This window comes from Polypterus senegalus, chromosome 5 (assembly GCF_016835505.1).
Source record: "Polypterus senegalus isolate Bchr_013 chromosome 5, ASM1683550v1, whole genome shotgun sequence".
Lineage (NCBI taxonomy): Eukaryota > Metazoa > Chordata > Cladistia > Polypteriformes > Polypteridae > Polypterus > Polypterus senegalus.
The window spans coordinates 106,462,304-106,482,109 of NC_053158.1; the positions used below are offsets into that span (position 1 = coordinate 106,462,304).

The 19,806-nt window shown below is 37.1% G+C and overlaps 1 protein-coding gene across 2 annotated transcripts in view; it reads right to left on the minus strand.

Annotated features, from left to right (window-relative positions):
* Nucleotides 1-19,806, minus strand: part of nphp3 (nephronophthisis 3) — a 93,682-nt gene that overhangs the window by 56,113 nt on the left and 17,763 nt on the right. For both annotated transcript variants that reach the window (XM_039753191.1, XM_039753192.1), the window contains exons 3-4: nucleotides 12,818-12,943; nucleotides 4,977-5,127 (exon numbers count right to left, since the gene is read on the minus strand). In XM_039753191.1, coding sequence (XP_039609125.1) covers nucleotides 4,977-5,127; nucleotides 12,818-12,943 — 277 coding nt within the window. The remainder of the gene's footprint in view (nucleotides 1-4,976; nucleotides 5,128-12,817; nucleotides 12,944-19,806) is intronic.

A 19,806-nucleotide genomic window follows, 5' to 3' on the forward strand; every position in this document is an offset into this window, starting at 1 on the left:
CGCGCAGGAGGAGCCATGCCCACCAACTCCAAGACCATTGGATACGACGACAACTCGCAGAGCCACGCCCACCAACTCGTACGCGACGACACAGAATGAACGACGTCATTTATATTCGTCTGTCATAGAGGCCTCATGTACCTCCGAGCCACCTTGACTGTTCATAGAGGCATGTTTCTAGCGGAGGTGAGTCACCATATGCAGCGTGTAAAACGGTTTGCAAGGGGCATCCCATGGGATCCTTAAAACAATCCTTTAAAACTGAGGTTAAAACACAATGAAGTAAGCAGTCTTTAAAAACCGAGTTTTCGGTTACGACGCACGACCGCGTGCACCATAGCAAACTGTTTTACACGCTACATACAGCATGCGTCTTCTTCACTCACGGACAATTATATGTTGCTCTCTCCAGAGTTCCATCTTTTCATTCACTTTCTGTTGTATCCTCAAACCCTCCCTTTTTAGACAACTGTGTCTTTCCAGAAGTGTTCAACCATCAATAAATAATTATGTGGCGTTTGTTGTGCCGTGGGTTCACTATTGTGTTGTATTTTGCTCTCTCCAGAGTTCCATCTTTTCATTCACTTACTGTTGTATTCTCACACCAACCCGTTTTAGACAACAGTGTCTTTCCAGAAGTGTTTAGCATTCAATAAATAATTATGCATGAGATTGAGCGTGTGTCTACCCGGTGCAGAGAGGCATGGGTAGGCCGTTGAACCCCATTCGGGCTGCAAACAGTGGAATTCCCATTAAGTGCGACTCATACGCTCCCACTGGTTACGTCCCTACCCTTTGTACACACCCCCCTCCCACCTCGCTACTACCGTGGTCGGGTGTCTTGGTGGATTATATATAGAAAAGCAGCCAAAACCGCACAGAGAAATGAAATGTCTACGTGAGTCAAAGGTGCATCTGGACTGTGTAAAGACGACAACGACTCAAGTGACAAGTTGGAGGTGAGCACGTGAGCGGTCAGTGCATACTGAACGAGAAATCAGCAGACTAGCATGACGGAGGGAGCTGAATTGACGTCCTTCTCCTCTCCTCCCGTTCCACACTCCACGCCTGATCGCTGTGCACCCCCATCCCTCCGTCTGGCAGGAGAAGGCGTGATGGCGGTCTGCCAGTTTTCAGTCACGGACGACTGTGTGTTGGCTCGTTTCGTGCATTGTTACAATGTTGCTTTTCTTGCTGATTTATTACATTACTGATTTTTCAAATGTTAATTTTCTCCCTGTGCTTAAAAATCATAAAAAAAACAGCCTGATTATGCGGTGTATGGTACACCGTGGGTTGGCTAGTACTATATAATCAAGTAAGAATAAGTAATTGTGACAAAGAAAATATGATGACCAAACATATACAGAAGAAAGAACTAGAATGATGCTCATAGCTTTCTCTCCCAGTTCATTTCAAGCCCAACATGGGCTAACACCTACCTGGATCTCTTTTTACTTTCAAACAGTAAAGTAGAAATAAAGCAAATAGATGTTTATTAATCCCTATTGCAATAATGATCACAACATGGTAAAATTTTAAATCCCCCTTGAAAACATACAAATCCACACCAAAACAAACATTCATAATTTGTATAAAGCAGACTGTATGGGTATGAGGAAACATCTAGAAAAGGCAAAGAGAGTAAAACATTGCAACTATAAATAGAGGGTGTTACTTTAGAGATATCCAGGCATTCCTTTGTTTATGGAATGTAAAGACAAAAAAGAAATGCCAGAAATGGTTCGATATAGGCCTTATTAAAAATGCAAGACTGAAAATTGCTGCATGAAAAATAAAATATGACCTAAAGGAATACTGGAAACTAAAACAAGGAATCAAAAAAAGGATTTGAAAGCAGAAATTTGAAAAAGATTCACTACTGAAACAAAACCACACAACAAACCATTAGTGCTGTTACATGCTCTTTAATGACCCGGTTATTCACAGAAACCTGGTTTCAAAAAAGCCATGGATACCCTTATTCTAGTTAGAGATACTGGATTATTGGTCTCTGAGAAACAGGTTTAACACACAAAGATTTCTCCACAAGAACTCCAGTTAATCTTTTTTTTATGGCATGGGAGTGTTTTGCCAAAGAACTGCATAAGTAGACTGGCACATGTAACTGGGTTTTTTTTTTGAAGAAATTACTAGGTTACACAGCTTATCATGGTTTGTGTTTGCATGTAAACACACTTATGTCCAGTACAACTCCAGTAAATAAACAGCAAAAGAAAATTTGAGTCCTCAGAGTCACACAAGAAAAATTAAATAGCAAATTAACTTAATCAATTTTGTTTTCATGTATTCAGAAATAAACGATTGCTTCATAATCAGTTCTGAGCATTAAGACAATCACCGTGGTTCACGAGGCTTGGAAGTGTATAGGCAGATTACAGCACAAAGCCAGCAGTAGAATCCAGACAAGAGAGCTTGGGAAAGAGAAGAGTATGGTAAAGTTTAATCTAACCAAAATTAAAGTACATCTAAACAGTAAAACTATGCAGGCAGGATCGGGCAATATCAACACAAATGATAAAAGCCAGTAGTGGCACACCATTCTCTTAGCCAGAAGGTAGGACTTGTGTGTTTCACCTGCAAGAAACAGGTAAGACAAAGTGTCACAAGAATCATTATGTATTTTTGACAGCCATTTGTAAGTTATGAATATTATATAGCCTTTTCAGTGTACTTCCTTCACACAACATCATAATAATATTGATCTTCTGACAAAGACTTTTTCTCCTGTTGCAGAATATCCTCAGTTTAAGTTTTATTTAGAGCTTAAAGATTAGTACAAAAAATATATTAGGTATTATAGGGTTAATAAACAATCAATTATATTAGAAAGGAAAATACTTGCTCTGGTTCAAAGCTACATTTCCTATTGACAGGAATATAGTCTTTTGCAGGTCATACTACTAAACGGTAGAGCTAGGCGCTAAAATGGTATATTGTATAGAAGTTCTATCAGGAGTATCACAGTATTCCCATTGTCTTTTACATAAAATGTGGCTTGATTAAATCAATCAATCAGTCAATCAATAAAATGGTGGCAGATGTGTGCTACCTAATCACAGTTATCATGAAACAATATGCTGCTCAGAAACAAAGCTGATGCATTGGTTATACAATACTGATCAATTTAAATGTGTGGGCTTTACTGTATTTATTATTTAAATATTATTTATTTATTTTATTTATAATTTTATTATTTTAATTAATTTATTTATTTTATTTATGTGGGTTTGAATAAATTTGCAATAAGAAATATCTGTAAATTAAAGGCATTCTTGGCTGTTGTGATAACAGCTTATAGCTAGGGGCTGGGTGATACACAATAAATTTACCAACACCAACAATAAGAAGCTCTCACAGAACAAATTTTGCTTATGTCAGTATGTTTGGTAAAAGCAGATGTCCCCATAAAAAAAACTACAGAACCTAGCCCCAGTCATAATACGCTGTCATGTGCTTTCACAATGTCCAGCCACCATTCTTCTTTCAAAGCAAAAGCAGTGTGTTGGGAATGAGATAGGACAAGCTGTGTACCCAATTCACACAAAGAGGAGCCGATTTGAAAAAAATGATCCTATTTTAGCTTCAGCAAACAGAATACTGAATAAACAGCAGTAAAATGTAAACCACTACTGCCAAACAGAACACAAGCATTTTTTCTGACTTGAAATCACTATTACAGTGCTGTGGAATATGAAGGGAGTATGGTCAAAAAAAGAAAAAGAAAAACTCAGAAAAAATGGAATAAATGAATACAGAATAACTTGAGTTTAATAGGCATAACAACGTTTTACAAAATATATAATAAAAAGCAGTGTCTGGGAATGTTTAGAGGAAAGTAAAATTCTTTTTAAACTAAAGTCTTAAACTTTATAAAAAAAAAAAAAAAGGAAGAATTTCAATGTACTTAATAAATGTGACAGTAATGACCCTATAAACCTACTATGTACAAACAGATTTAGTTTGCACTTCATAAATAGTGTCTGCTAAAAATTTAAGTATGCATTGTTCAGTATTGTAAAAATGTTTCATAAGTATTAAAAATTATTGTTGTATATCTATAATATACAACAATGAGCTGAGAGCTGTGTGAAGCTCAAACAGTTTTGTCTTTTAAAACATAGCAATTCAGTAATATAATGTAATACACAAGTTTAAATATCTGTACCATGACAAATAAACACTGTTCAAAAATGTGATATTTTTGAGATAGTTTTTAAAATTCTTTAAATTTATCATTATCGATTTAAATGTGTATAAATTACTGTGATATACATTTAAGGTCATATCGCCCAGCCCTACTTGTAGCTATCATTTGCCTCTAAACTAGAGCCATGCAATCTACAGTCAGAGTGTAAAGCATGGCATTTGCATGTGTAATGCTAAGTAATATTATTGGTCATGAGGAGTCCTATTCTGCTTAAAAGTGAAAAGTGTCCAATGATTGAATAGTCAAGTATGTTTTAAAGAGCAGGTGTAACCAAACAAATGGACACTCACAATTGAAAACATCAACTCATATAAAATGTCCCAAAGCTGTTGTAATCTATATCCAAAAGACCACTACAAGGGTACATAATAATAATAATACATTTTCTTTATGCTCAAAGTGCATTATCAAAATACTTTGGCCTAACACCAGAATGAAATTAGACAGAGTTTTACCTAATAATAAAATATATCGAGACAAATTTTATCATTATATCACTCTGGATTATGCAAAATATGATAAACAGTGAAGTAATAGATAATTAATAAGCCTCACAAATAAACCAATGCTCTTACAATTCATTTGTGCATTTCCATCTCAGCCACCACCTAATATCAAAATTTAAAAAAAAAAAAATAGAACTAAAGACACCCAAAGCACTTAAAATGTATGCCACACTTAAGCAGCAGTGAAACATTAAAAATTAAAAACTTAAATACAGATTTTTAAATACAACATTTCTTACTTGTAACATCAGTGCGGTTGTCATCAGAATCAGAATCAGCAGGATCACATATATAGATTCCTTGTGCCTGCAACCTTTGTAATTTGGCCTCTAAATCTCGTCTTGCTCTTAGTAGGTCTTGAATTTCCTTCTCTTTTGTTTCTCTAAAAATCTGAAACAAAAATCAGATCATTACATTTATAGAACAAACACATCTTAACTTTGCGTTTCTGATTTAATTGTACCACTGTATTTTTTTAAATCTGTCTGGAAATGTCATGTCTGATATGTCAGCTACCAGTGATCTTTTGCATGTGACTGGAGTCACTACTTAAAGAAACATATAAACTGATGCTGCTAAGAGTTCAAGTTATCGAGGACAATTTCCCCTTCTTCAAGATTACAAGTTTTAATGACCTTCCCACAAGTAACTTTACTAACAGCCTTAGATGAGATATGGTGTAAACAGAGGACTGAAGTTATTGAAGTTGTAATGAAGAGTCAAGCACTACCGAATAAAAGCTGAAAATGCATTACAAAAACCAAAATACACTGAGATACAGTATGCATACAGAATCAACAGTTCTGTATAAAAACTTCAATCAATCACTTAAATACAGTATCATAGAAAAAATGTTTCACAATTCTTAAATTTAAGCTAAGAGCACAACACAACATTATAACTTAAACTGATCCATGCTAATGTTTACTGAAAAAAGAAATATGTAATTCTCTTTACAATTATGTAAGGTGGAATGCTCCGGACTAAATACGGTTAATGTAGTGGACAGTATTATAAATATTGGGGGAAAAGACTCCTTTCTCTCTATACTACTCTTAACAGTTTTGCTCTGGTTGTTGGCCTTCCTGTCTTTCTTATTGGTGGGGGTTAATTTGATTTTACTTTTGTTAAGTTTGACTTGATTGTATAGAATGTTATATGCTTTTAATAAATTCAATAAAAAATATCATTGACTAAAACTGTGGATATGATATACTGTATATTTTCAGGTTGGTCCTAGCCTATATTTCATGCAAAATACAGAGGAATAAACTTGGCTAAACTTACTGCACAATGGGCTATAACTAAGACCCTGACAAAAATTCTAAAAATAAATTTGCAGTTGCTGAATCCAATTATTTACTCAAACATCCTGGAAACATGAGTCACAATTTCCAGAATGAGTGTTACTTTAGGTTTCACTTGGTCAATCTAGCATCACCCGTTTTCAAGGATCAAACAGTTGCAGGTAGTCATTCAAGATGCCCCAGAGAAGGGTATTTTTCATGCAGAAATATGTCACACGTCTCTGCTTATTAACTGTTTTAGTAAAACACATTACATTAAAAGGGTGGGATATATTCATGATACAGAAGAGAAAAAAAAAAGTTGACCATTGAACGTTTTTCAATGTAGCATTGAGTCTTCAGGAATTAGTAGGATCTGTAATAAAGATGAAGAAAACAAATTGCATAAAATTAAGAGCATAGATAATAAGCTATATTTTGTGCTCAATAATGTGTACTACACAGGCTTTTATACCAACAACTAGCTGTGCTACCCATCTAAGACAGGTTGAAATGTAGACCTTAGTGTTAGTGATTGTAGTGCAATATCTATTGAAAGTATTTTGTAAATATTTTTAAAGAATTAAATTATGAGCAACTGTATAAGAATATATTAATACCAACATTTCAACAAAAGGAACAGCTAGCTGACAGTACATTTCAAACATGATAACCTGATTATACGTTTTCTGTGCTTGTGGCCTCTTCTGTTATTTACAATTGTGAAAGGTTTTAAATTGCCTATAACAAGTGTTTACCTCCTTGGAATTGTTCACATTTTACTGTTATACAACATTATATATCACATTGAATCACAAAAGGGTGAATTTAATGTGGCTTTTGATATCAATCAACAGAAAAAGACTCTTTAATGTCAAAGTAAAAATAGAACTCTGAAAAGTGGACTAAGTTAATTACAAATATAAAACTCAGACTTGCATAAGTATTCAATATAACACACTTAAATCATCACTGATACAGCTAGATGGTTTTAGACATTACATACGTAGTTAAATGGTGATCACCCATCCGTACTAAAGAGGCTACAGCTGATTGTATTATGTATACACCTGTATCTGGAAACGTCTGGGGAGTCAGCATCATGACTAAACCTTCACAATGAAAACAAAAGAACACTCCAAGCAACTTTGTAAAAAGAGAATTTAAAAACACAAGTCAGTGACTGGATATAAGAATATATTCAAGTCACTGAATATCTCTTGAAAATTGAAATTCTGTTAAATCGCTCATCAAGAAATGGGAACAGTATAGCTCAGCTGTAAATCTGCCTTGATTCCACAAAAACTAAATTATTATAAGATCTACCACAGTGCTTCCCAAACTCGGTCCTGGGAGTCCACTATGGCTGTAGGTTTTTGTTCCAACCAGATTCATAATCAGTGACAACACCTGATAGCACTGATCTCATTTAATTAGCTGGTATTTTTTTTTCTTATTCTTCATTCAGAAAAGCACAGCAGCATGATTTTTACATGTATAAGACATTTAGAAAGATTTCTGCTTTTGCTATAGATTTAAATGCTTAATTCTCTTTTGTTGATTTCATTATATTTTGCCCTTTCTCTGTGCTGTTTTCCCCTTTGTTGTATCTTATTAATGACAATTAAAAATGAGCAGAGCAGATACCCAGGCAAACAACACTGAATAATCAAAGGCTGCAACTACTTTAGCATCAGACCTACTAATTAGTACAAACCGGATTCCAAAAAAGTTGGGACACTCGTGAATAAAAACTGAATGCAATGATGTGGAGGTGCCAACTTCTAATATTTTATTCAGAATAGAACATAAATCACGGAACAAAAGTTTAAACTGAGAAAATGTATCATTTTAAGGGAAAAATATGTTGATTCAGAATTTCAACAAATCCCAAAAAAATTTGGACAAGGCCATTTTCACCACTGTGTGGCATCTCCCCTTCTTCTTACAACACTCAACAGACGTCTGGGGACCGAGGAGACCAATTTCCCAAGTTTAGAAATAGGAATGCTCTCCCATTCTTGTCTAATACAGGCCTCTAACTGTTCAATCGTCTTGGGCCTTCTTTGTCGCACCTTCCTCTTTATGATGCGCCAAATGTTCTCTATAGGTGAAAGATCTGGACTGCAGACTGGCCATTTCAGTACCCGGATCCTTCTCCAACGCAGCCATGATGTTGTGATTGATGCAGAATGTGGTCTGGCATTATCTTGTTGAAAAATGCAGGGTCTTCCCTGAAAGAGATGACGTCTGGATGGGAGCATATGTTGTTTTAGAACCTGAATATATTTTTCTGCATTGATGGTGCCTTTCCAGACATGCAAGCTACCCATGCCACACGCACTCATGCAACCCCATACTATCAGAGATGCAGGCTTCTGAACTGAGCGTTGATAACAACTTGGGTTGTCCTTGTCCTCTTTGGTCCGGATGACATGGCGTCCCAGATTTCCAAAAAGAACTTTGAATCGTAACTCGTCTGAGCACAGAACAGTCTTCCATTTTGCCACACTCCATTTTAAATGATCCCTGGCCCAGTGACAACGCCTGAGCTTGTGGATCTTGCTTAGAAATGGCTTCTTCTTTGCACTGTAGAGTTTCAGCTGGCAACGGCGGATGGCAAGGTGGATTGTGTTCACTGACAATGGTTTCTGGAAGTATTCCTGAGCCCATTCTGTGATTTCCTTTACAGTAGCATTCCTGTTTGTGGTGCAGTGTCGTTTAAGGGCCCGGAGATCACGGGCATCCAGTATGGTTTTACGGCCTTGACCCTTACGCACAGAGATTGTTCCAGATTCTCTGAATCTTCGGATGATGTTATGCACAGTTGATGATGATAGATGCAAAGTCTTTGCAATTTTTCGTTGGGTAACACCTTTCTGATATTGCTCCACTATCTTTCTGCGCAACATTGTGGGAATTGGTGATCCTCTATCCATCTTGGCTTCTGAGAGACACTGCCACTCTGAGAAGCTCTTTTTATACCCAATCATGTTGCCAATTGACCTAATTAGTGTTTATTGGTCTTCCAGCTCTTCGTTATGCTCAAATTTACTTTTTCCAGCCTCTTATTGCTACTTGTCCCAACTTTTTTGGGATTTGTTGACACCGTGAAATTTTGAATCAACATATTTTTCCTTTAAAATGATACATTTACTCGGATTAAACGTTTGATCTGTAATCTGCGTTCTATTACAAATAAAATATTGACATTTGCCATCTCCACATCATTGCATTCAGTTTTTATTCACAATTTGTTTAGTGTCCCAACTTTTTTGGAATCCGGTTTGTAAATAATAGATTAATAAAACAATTGTAACACCTGGAAAAGTAGAATGAAAATCAAGATGAAAATATTGTTAAAAAGAAAAAATACATTATTGCCGTATAACTGCTTGGTACATTTTAATTTTTTTTTTTTTTTACCAAACTTAGTTTTCTAATTTCTATATGGTTCTCAAAACACAGAAGTTGGAAAATAAAAGTTCACTTAATTAGCCAAGGAGTCCAATTAAAACAGAAGGTGGCTGGAACAAAAACCAGCAGCCACAGTGGGTCCCCAGGACCAAGGTTGGGAAGCACTGATCTATCATAACTCTGAAGGAGTTACAAACCACAGTGGAGTTACAAACCACAACTTTTGACCAGGTGATTCACCAGTCACAGCTTTATGTGAGATTATCAAAGAGAAATCCTTTGTTTGATAAATAAATAAAACACATGACATTTTGGCTGGAGGGAAGGCCACGTGTATGACTTTGATATCAGCAAAGTTCTATGGTTTGATGAGACAAAAATTGAGATTTTTGGCCATCAGACTAAACACCAAGTACTGCATACACAAAACACAACATCCTAACCATGAAGCAAGGTGATGATAGCAATATAATGTGGATATGCTTCTCTGCACCAGTGTTTAGAAAGCTTGTGGGGGTACAAGGTAAAACGAATGCTGCAAAATTCATGAAAATCTTAGAGGAAAACCTAATGCAGTCAACAAGAAACCTGGGCCTTCAGAGAAGATTTACTTTCCAGAATTTACTTTAGATTTACTTTTTCATTATGTGAATTTCCCCTTGGGATTAATAAAGTATCTATCTATCTACTACAACTCCAAGCATAATGCCAAAGCTGCACAAGAGTGGCTTAAAACCAATGATGTTATTTTCCTGGAGTTGCCAACTTATACACTGGTCCAATTGAGAATTTGTAGCTGGACTCGAAAAAGGCCTTTCACTCATGATCCTCATACACCCTGACACATCTTGAGCAGTTTTGCAAAGAAGAATGTGGAAAATTGCAGTGTCTAGATGTGCAAAGCAAATAATAACCTATCACACAAACTCAAGGCTGTTATGGCTGCTAAAGGTGCATCAATTAAATACTTATATAATACTGAGACAAATACTTTTGTGATCAATAACTTTGTAGCTTATCCTTGCTGAGGTCTGTTTTACTTTGACATTAAAGAGACCAAATTAACTCAACTTTGATTCAATGTTGTGTAACAATAAAATGTGAAAACCTTCTTTACATGGGCATCGTAAATCTAAATCAAAACAAGGGTAAAAATCTTTCAGTTAGGGACAGCTGTAAAAAAAAAATTGATAACAGAAATTATACTTACTGTATATACAAAAGGCAATTAGTAATGTTAAATATTGCAGATAGAATAATAATGACAATGCTGTGCTTAGTATGATTTATTAATCCTAACTTCTAAGAATTTAAAATATGTTACAACTTTCAAGAAGATAATACCACTCTTATGCCAAAAGTGTTTTAGCAATAGAAGGTAATATCAAATCAAAATGTAATTATCTAAATCTTTCATGGTAAATACTTAAGTAAATTAGATGCTGTATTGTTTAAACTTAAATGTTATGTTTACTTAAATGATTTATTTCAGTTATGCTGAAAGTCACTTTTACTGTTTCTTAAACCAGTGTACATGGTTAAACTAAAGAGATAAAGACTACTCATTTTGAAATACCTTGCAATTTACAACAAATCCAAAAAATATAACTACAATGCATGCCACTGGCACTATTGTAATTAACTCAGCAAAAGCACAAATGAAACATAATAATGAAATTACATCTCTCTATTATAAAAAAAAAAATCCTGGAAGAGAAACTCTAGGGAGATGAGACGTGATCTTCACGTGAAGATCACGAAAGACACTTAAAAGAACCGCAAGACGAAAGAGATTGGCCACGGAGCGTCTTGCAGGGACCTTAAACATGAGACTTTGTGACAAGAGATTGACCCAGGACTGTCCTGCGAGACGTAGGACATGAGATTCTTGCAAGACACGCCCTACTTGCAACCAATATCAAATAATACCATGGGCAGCAAAACACTCAGTCATGTAAAGGCTTGAAGCACACATAGATCCAGGGCTCTCAGCACATATAATGTGTATAAGGACAATATGTTAGAGATGAAACATTGACGACTAAGTGAAGAAGAAAGAGCAGCGTGAAGAAAAGAGACTCAAAGGTGATGGAGAGAAAAAAAATGCAAAAAAAAAAAAAAATCAAGGTGCAAATTCAGAAAATAAGGAAAGTAATTATCAGCCCGGAACTGAAAAAAAAAAAGCAAGTCCAATTGGGCTCAAAATTAAAAGACAAAGAGTAAAAGACAAAGTAGAACTTCATTAAGACGTTCAAAAACGTTGGCACTATACACGTGCAGAGCAGGTTAGAGATTAAGAAAGCACTGGAGTTCGAAAGGCTCAAAAAAAAGTTGGCGCGATACAAATGCAGAGAAAGTTAAAGAATATAAAAGCAGGGAAATTAGAAAGTAAAGATCGCAGTAGCGCAAACAAATGGAAATTATTACTCGAAAAAAGGGAAAATAATCACCACGGACGAGGTGTCATTGAAAAAAAGCAGGACAAACAAGGTCAGAAATAAAAGAAAAAGAGTACAAAACAAAGTAAAACGTCATAAAGAGGTTAAAAAACAAGGGGGCCAAACACATGCAGAGCAGGTTAGAGGTAATGAAAACAGTGGAATTCAAAAATTCAAACATAGGTGCAATACACCTGCAGAGCAAGATACAGAATATGAAAGTAGAAAAAAATGACAGTGCCAAAAAAAAGAAAGTAAAATCACATTAGCACAAACAAAGAGAAATTATTACTCGGACAAATAACGAAAAGGCGAATAGAGATCGAATATATGGACAAAATTTACTGCTGACAATGTAGATAATTTTGTCTGTGCCATACTGAATTATAGTACAAAGTCATTAAACACATGTCTCACGAACCTCATTTAAAAGATTCAGCATGTTGGGACTCAAAAGATTACAAATATTGTTTTTAACGAAGTTCTGAAATAAAAGTGAAACTAATGAAATAGCAACAATTCAAAGAAAAATAAATCTTAAAAGTATGTATCCAGAAAATCAAACATGGGGGTTGGCGAGCGAAGCGAGCAGGGGGCGAGACATTTATTTGTCGATTTTCCTGTGTACCTATCCAGTTCAAAGTTCTGAGAAACTAAAGTTAGAAATAAAACCAAAATGCACTAAATCATCTGTACAGAAGAATCTCATACACAATCTAACACTCTCATTCAGGATCATAGGAATGATTTAGTATCCATGACAGTATGTTTTTAGATTCTGGCAGGAAAACCATGTACAACGCACATAAAAAAAAACCTCATCTCGAAATTAAACTTGGAGACCATATGGGACTACGGCAGCCTTCACTACCATCATAATACCCTGGGCCAGAGATGTTCAATATTTAAAAAAAAAAAACACACTTGAAATACACTTACTTTAAACTGTCTCTTTACTTTGTCTCGATCATGCTCAAAAGTTGAAGCTCTTTCCATGGCCTGATATTTAGCTTCTAAGGCACTTTCTTTCTCACGTAGTATCTTTTGATATGTCTTCTGTAAAGCCTGCAATTTAAATAAAATCAATTTGGAAAAAAGTTATTTTTTTCAATGCTAAATTATTAAATGTACAAGTCACTGAAAACACACATTAAATTACTGTATCAGCAAGGTAAAAATGATCTACTGCAGAGGTGTCAAACTCCAGGCCTGGAGGGCCACAGTGGGTGCAGGTTTTCTTTCTAACCCTTTTCCTAATCAGTGCCCAGTTTTCACTGCTAATTAACTTCTTTTCCCTCTATTTTAATAGCCCTGTTTTTAAGGATTAAGTCTTAAGTATTAAATGACAGCCAAACAGAAATGAGACGTGAAAAGAGCTAACAGATGACCAGCTAAATTGGGGCTTCAAAATCCAACAGGTTCCTTAATGAGAAGCTGATTCTTGCTGTTAATTAAACCCGTTATTCAATTCTATGCCTTGTTGCTGCTCTCTTTTTGCCACAGCAGACATTTCCAAAACTGTTGATATTCTGTTTTTTTCTAAGAACTCCTAAAATGTTTTCGTAACCTGAGGGATCAACCTTACTGAGACCTTCATCTTTATTTTCATATTTTGTTTGATGGGTACAGGTGAGCTGGTCGTGTCGTGCTTGTTTTATGTCTCATTACTGTCCGGCTGCTAATTAAGGAAAAAACAACTAAGGGGCCTGAGTCAATGTAATTAAAGCTGAGGCTAAAGAAGTTAATTAGCATCAAAAACTGGTCACTAATTAAGAAGATGGTTAGAATGAAAACCTGCAGCCACTGTGGCCCTCCAGGACTGGAGTTCGACACCCTTGATCTACTGTATCCACCGAACAACAACAACTTTAAAACCACTGACAGGAGAGGTGAATAACATTGATCATGTTATTACAATGGCATCTGTCAAGGGGTGAGATTTGCCAGGAAGCAAGTGAAGGAAACAGGAAAACTGGTCAAGACAAAACAGCAGGTCTTGTTAAGTGTTCCCAGTATGCAGTAGTTAATACCTACCAAAAATGGTCCAAAAAGGACAACCAGTAAACCAGCAACAGAATCAAGGGCTACCAAGATTCACTGGTGCATGTGGAGAGCAAAGGCTAACCTATTTTGTTTGATCCCACAGAAGAGTTACTGTAGCACAAATCGTTAGACATGACAGAAAGGTGATAGAGTACACAGTGTATTTGCAGCTTGCGGCATAAAAGGCTGCAGACCAATCAGAGAATCTATGCTGCTCTCCGTCCACTGCCAAAAAAGCCTACAATGTGCATGTGACTGTCAGAAGTGGACCCATGGTACATGATGATGGCCAGGTCTGATAACTCACGTTTTATTTTAGATCATGTGCATGGCCGGGTGCATGTGTGTAGTTTTACCTGGGGAAGAAATGGTAGCAGGATGCACTATGGGAATTGAAGATGAATCCATTAATATGGTTCAGATGACATAAAAACTGACAAAAGGAGGCGATCTGTAAATGTTAATTTAATTAAAATTTTGTGTGTTTGTTGTAAATATGAGAAAGAATAAAACTAGCTTTATGGAGAAAATGAATTTGTTAGGTTTTCTTTTTTTTGACCTCTCTAGACATATATAAATTAAAAGACTTCTGTGTGTATGGAGCAGTCCGCTCTGTTCACTCTCAGAAACAGCCTCTAGATGGCGCATGCATACACTTTTACATTTTTTCAGCACTTGCATGCACCTCACTTCTCACTACAAAAGACCTGTGTGCTGCAAACGCCACCATGTAACAGCAACATCATTCAAGTGAAACACCACAGCAATGGAGGGCAAGGCTTGAAGTTCTCACTAAAAACATTGTCTATCTGGAGATAGTTTCTCAAGACAAAGATTAATAGGACTCATATGGCAGTGATATGGCTAAGATATGGTATTGCCAGTGTCTTCTTATGAAAGCCAGTGGGTCTGCAAGCACAGGTGGGTCCACGTACTCTGCACTGTGTAATTCTTAATGGTTAGCCAATGCCTCTCCAAGTTCATGAATATAGTAAAACTGCTAGGGAGTTTTCAGGTTTTTTTGTCCCAAAGACCACACGCAGCTAGTACATACAGTGGGTACGGAAAGTATTCAGACCCCCTTCAGTTTTTCACTTTTTGTTATATTGTAGCCATTTGCTAAAATCATTTAAATTAATTTTTTCCTCATTAATGTACACACAGAACCCCATATTGACAGACAAAAAAAAGAATTTTTGAAATTGTTCCAAATTTATTAAAAGAAAACTGAAATATCACATGGTCCTAAGTATTCAGACCCTTTGCTCAGTATTTAGTAGAAGCACCCTTTTGAGCTAATACAGCCATGAGTCTTCTTGTGAAAGATGCAACAAGTTTTTCACACCTGGATTTGGGGATCCTCTGCCATTCCACCTTGCAGATCCTCTCCAGGGGGGTATTCCAGAAAGCTTGGTTAACTTACCATTTGGTAAATCATAACCTCTGGGTTGATTTACCCCAAACCCGCATACCATGAGTATGTCGGTTCCAAAGCACCTGATAAGAGTAAGTTCAATCAACCTCCTACTGGTTACCCAGAGTTAATGCGCGTGCACCGTGCATACATAAAGACGTTTTCAATGGATCGCCCGATTTCACGAGTCAAAGCGGAAGATCAAGGAGAGAAAAAGCGGCGGCATATTTCACAGAGGTGGAGTTGGAGGTGTTAATGCAGGCGTTTGAAGAATTCAAGCCTATCATAATGAAAAAAAGTAATACGGCTGCATCGGCTAAAGAAAGAGAGTTGGCTTGGCAAAAAATAACGGACAGAGTAAATGCGTGAGTGTATTAAATTGCAAAATTGACATCGCCTCCCTTTTATTACACTGTAAAATAATGAAACACCCCTTCCGCACCCTTTTCACTGTTAAATCACTTTGAATGCATTCACATTTCCTGCCATTCATTTCTTTAGGTTAAAATAACAATGTGTATTGACTAGGAATATATGGTTTCTTATTTAATAAGGTGTAATCCGTCTGGATGCAGAAGAACTTTGAGCCAAGTCAAAATGAAACATAAAAACATACTGCAAAAAGGTAATAGTTGATTACACGATCACTGAACTATTGATTAAACACGATTTAGTATATTCTGTCTGTCATGTAGCTAATAGAAAGCAAGCTGAAGCCCGTCTAACTGGCGGGGCCCACCACCACCTCCCTCACCCCATCTGAGGAGCTGGCTCTGTCCCTTAATAAAGGGCGACCAGTGGTTGCTGGCATTCAGGGGCACTGTCACACACACCATGCACCACAAGTAGCATGGTGAAATGTAAGTTTACCACTATGATTTGTTTTCATTATATGACTTAATAAATTACTATCTCTGTCACTTAAAGGCTTCTTCAACATGCTTAATGTTTTTATGCAGGCTGACTTTGTTGAACACAAAATCCAGTTCTTACCTGCACATTGATACTATGAATAGATTTCCTATTAACATAGTCTCCCTCATTCATTGAAGGAGCTTTAATAGGAATGTGGGTGCCGTCAATGCACCCAATTACATTTGGAAACCCTGAAATAGAAAGTCATATAGGGAAGTATCAAGTGTGTGTGCAGGATGAATACATCTATAGATATAAATAGTATGACTACATATTAAATATGCGTCATGAATTTTACTACAAAGGACAAACCTGCCACTCTGTGGAATTCCTCTTTAATTACAGGTTAGAGGTTAATTAGAGGTTTATGGCCAGGGAACTGTACAAACGGGTGTAAGAAGTGTTTCAGTGCCAGACATACTGTGCGAACGGCTCTACACACAGTTGCCTTTCCCACATGCTCTGCATCGCCCACATTATACAAAAAATGCCCTGAGGCAAAAACCGAAGTGCTATGCACAGAATATTTTCTGTGCTAAGTGCAGACCCGCGGTTTGTGACATGTGCAATATGCGGTGCCAAGAGATGGGTCAAGTAAATTAACGATTCTTTTGAAAACCGATAACGCTCTTTTAAAAAATCATTTGGAAATGAAAAGACATCAATACGCGGTCTTATTACTCTCTCCCGGCGGAAAAACCTCGGATAATTTGTGCTTCCACGTCCACAGGATCGTCATCAAAAGGGCACGCCATGCTCAGTAACCTTCTGAAACAAACTTACCCTGGAACATAACCTGCTCGGTGGCAGGTTATCTTCAGAGAGTAAGCTGCTATGGTTACATACATACCCAGAAAGTTACCTCCGTTTTTGGAACCGAAAGTTGAGGTTATCCACTAACTTACCCTTAAACTTACCCGGGTATGTCACATAACCTGCTTTCTGGAATACCCCCCAGTTCTGTCAGGTTGGATGGTAAACGTTGGTGGACAGCCATTTTTAGGTCTCTCCAGAGATGCCCAATTGGGTTTAAGTCAGGGCTCTGGCTGGGCCATTCAAGAACAGTCACAGAGGTGTTGTGAAGCCACTCCTTCATTATTTTAGCTGTGTGCTTAGGGTCATTGTCTTGTTGGAAGGTAAACCTTCGGCCCAGTCTGAAGTCCTTAGCACTCTGGAGAAAGTTTTTGTCCAGGATATCCCTGTACTTGGCCGCATTCATCTTTCCCTCGATTGCAACCAGTCGTCCTGTACCTGCAGCTGAAAAACACCTCCACAGCATGATGCTGCCACCGCCATGCTTCACTGTGGGGACTGTATTGGACAAGTGATAAGCAGTGCCTGGTTGTCTCCACACATACCGCTTAGAATTAAGGCCAAAAAGTTCTATCTTGGTCTCATCAGACCAGAGAATCTTCAGGTGTCTTTTAGCAAACTCCATGCGGGCTGTCATGTGTCTTGCACTGAGGAGAGGCTTCCGACAGGCCACTCTGCCATAAAGCCCTGACTGGTGGAGGGCTGCAGTGATGGTTGACGTTCTACAACTTTCTCCCATCTCCTGACTGCATCTCTGGAGCTCAGCCAAAGTGATCTTTGGGTTCTTCTTTACCACTCTCACCAAGGTTCTTCTCCCCTGGTAGCTCAGCTTGGCTGGACGGCCAGCTCTAGGAAGGGTTCTGGTCGTCCCAAACGTCTTCCATTTAAGGATTATGGAGGCCACTGTGATCTTGGGAACCTTAAGAGCAGCAGAAATTGTTTTGTAACCTTGGCCAGATCTGTGCCTTGCCACAATTCTGTCTCTGAGCTCTTCAGGCAGTTCCTTTGACCTCATGATTCTCATTTGTTCTGACATGCATTGTGAGCTGTAAGGTCTTATATAGACAGGTGTGTGGCTTTCCTAATCAAGTACAATCAGTATAATCAAACACAGCTGGACTCAAATGAAGGTGATCTCAAGAATGATCAGAAGAAATGGAAGCACCAAAGTTAAATATATGAGTGTCACAGCAAAGGGTCTGAATACTTAGGACCATGTGATATTTCAGTTTTTCTTTTTTAATAAATCTGCAACAATTTCAAAAATTATTTTTTTTTTGTCTGTCAATATGGGGTGCTGTGTGTACATTAATGAGGAAAAAAAATAATGTAAATGATTTTAGCAAATGGCTGCAATATAACAAAGAGTGAAAAATTGAAGGGGTCTGAATACTTTCCATACCCACTGTATATTGTGTGTGTTATATATCTTGTCAGGCTTGGGTCACACAGTTGCACAGACTCATTAAAGGGTTTTCAAGCAACATAAACTTTATTCGTAAACAGCATGATAAAGCATAAAGAATAAAGCAGAGGATGTCTGGGGGAGAAGAGAGACAAGGCAATAAGACAGAAGGACAACTGCAGTATAGGCTTTCAAATGTTCGAAGCGCCGTGCGAGATGCACATCACGTGGCACAGCAGCAGCAAGCCAGCAGCTAATAGAGCAAAGAGGAGGTTAAAAAAAAACAAACAAAAAAAAAACTATTTGTTTCCCATTGTATCACTGTTTAAGTGGGGGTTTCAGGGGAAAAACTGCGTCTTCTAAGGGTGCGTTCAGTCCCCCTCTTCACTATAGAGGACAAAGTTGAAAAGAGGAAAAGGAGGAGGAATATGCTTTAAGAAATAATGGTCTGGATGTCAAATGATACCATGAAATTATGATTTTTTTTATTTTTTTTTTTTTTTATTAATTTTATTACAATCCATACAAAGCAATCAAGATTTTACAAAAAGAAATTAGTTAAGAACAGATCGATCCCCACCCTGAGAGAGAGAGCAAGCCAAATAACGTTAAATTTAAGGCTTGTAAACATACCTAAATAAATAAAAATTCTCTGTGCTTTATAAACTTATTTTAAAATATTACTGATTAGATCCTGCCATGTTTTGAAAAAGTCTGTACGGATCCTCTAACTGAGTATTTGATTTTTCCAATTTCAAATAATATAACACATCAGTTTCCCATTGACTTAAAAGAGGAGAGTTTGGGTTCTTCCAGTTTATCAGAATAAGTCTGCGTGCCAACAGTGTAGTGAATGCAATCACAATTTGTTTGTCTTTCTCTACTTTAAGCCCCTCTGGAAGAACCCCAAACACAGCTGTTAATGGGTTAGGAGGGATTGTGAGTCCAAGGCTGTCTGACAGGTAATTAAAATTTTTGTCCAGAATAATGTTAATTTGGTGCAGGCCCAGAACATGTGACCTAGTGAGGCTGGGACTTGGTTGCAACGTTCACAGGTTGGATCATGCCCTGGAAACATTTTGGAGAGTTTTAGTCGAGACAGATGTGCTCGATATATAATTTTGAGTTGTATAATTGTATGCTTTGCGCATATGGAGCTTGAGTGAATTCTCTGCATTGCTACTTTCCACTCCTTTTCTGATATATTAATTGAGAGATCTTTTCCCAGTGTCCTCTTGGATCTTTGAAAGGAAGGGATTGTAAAAGGATTTTATATATTGTAGAGATGGAGTCTAACTCCTTGAAATTGAGCAATAATTTTTCCAGCATGGATGAGGG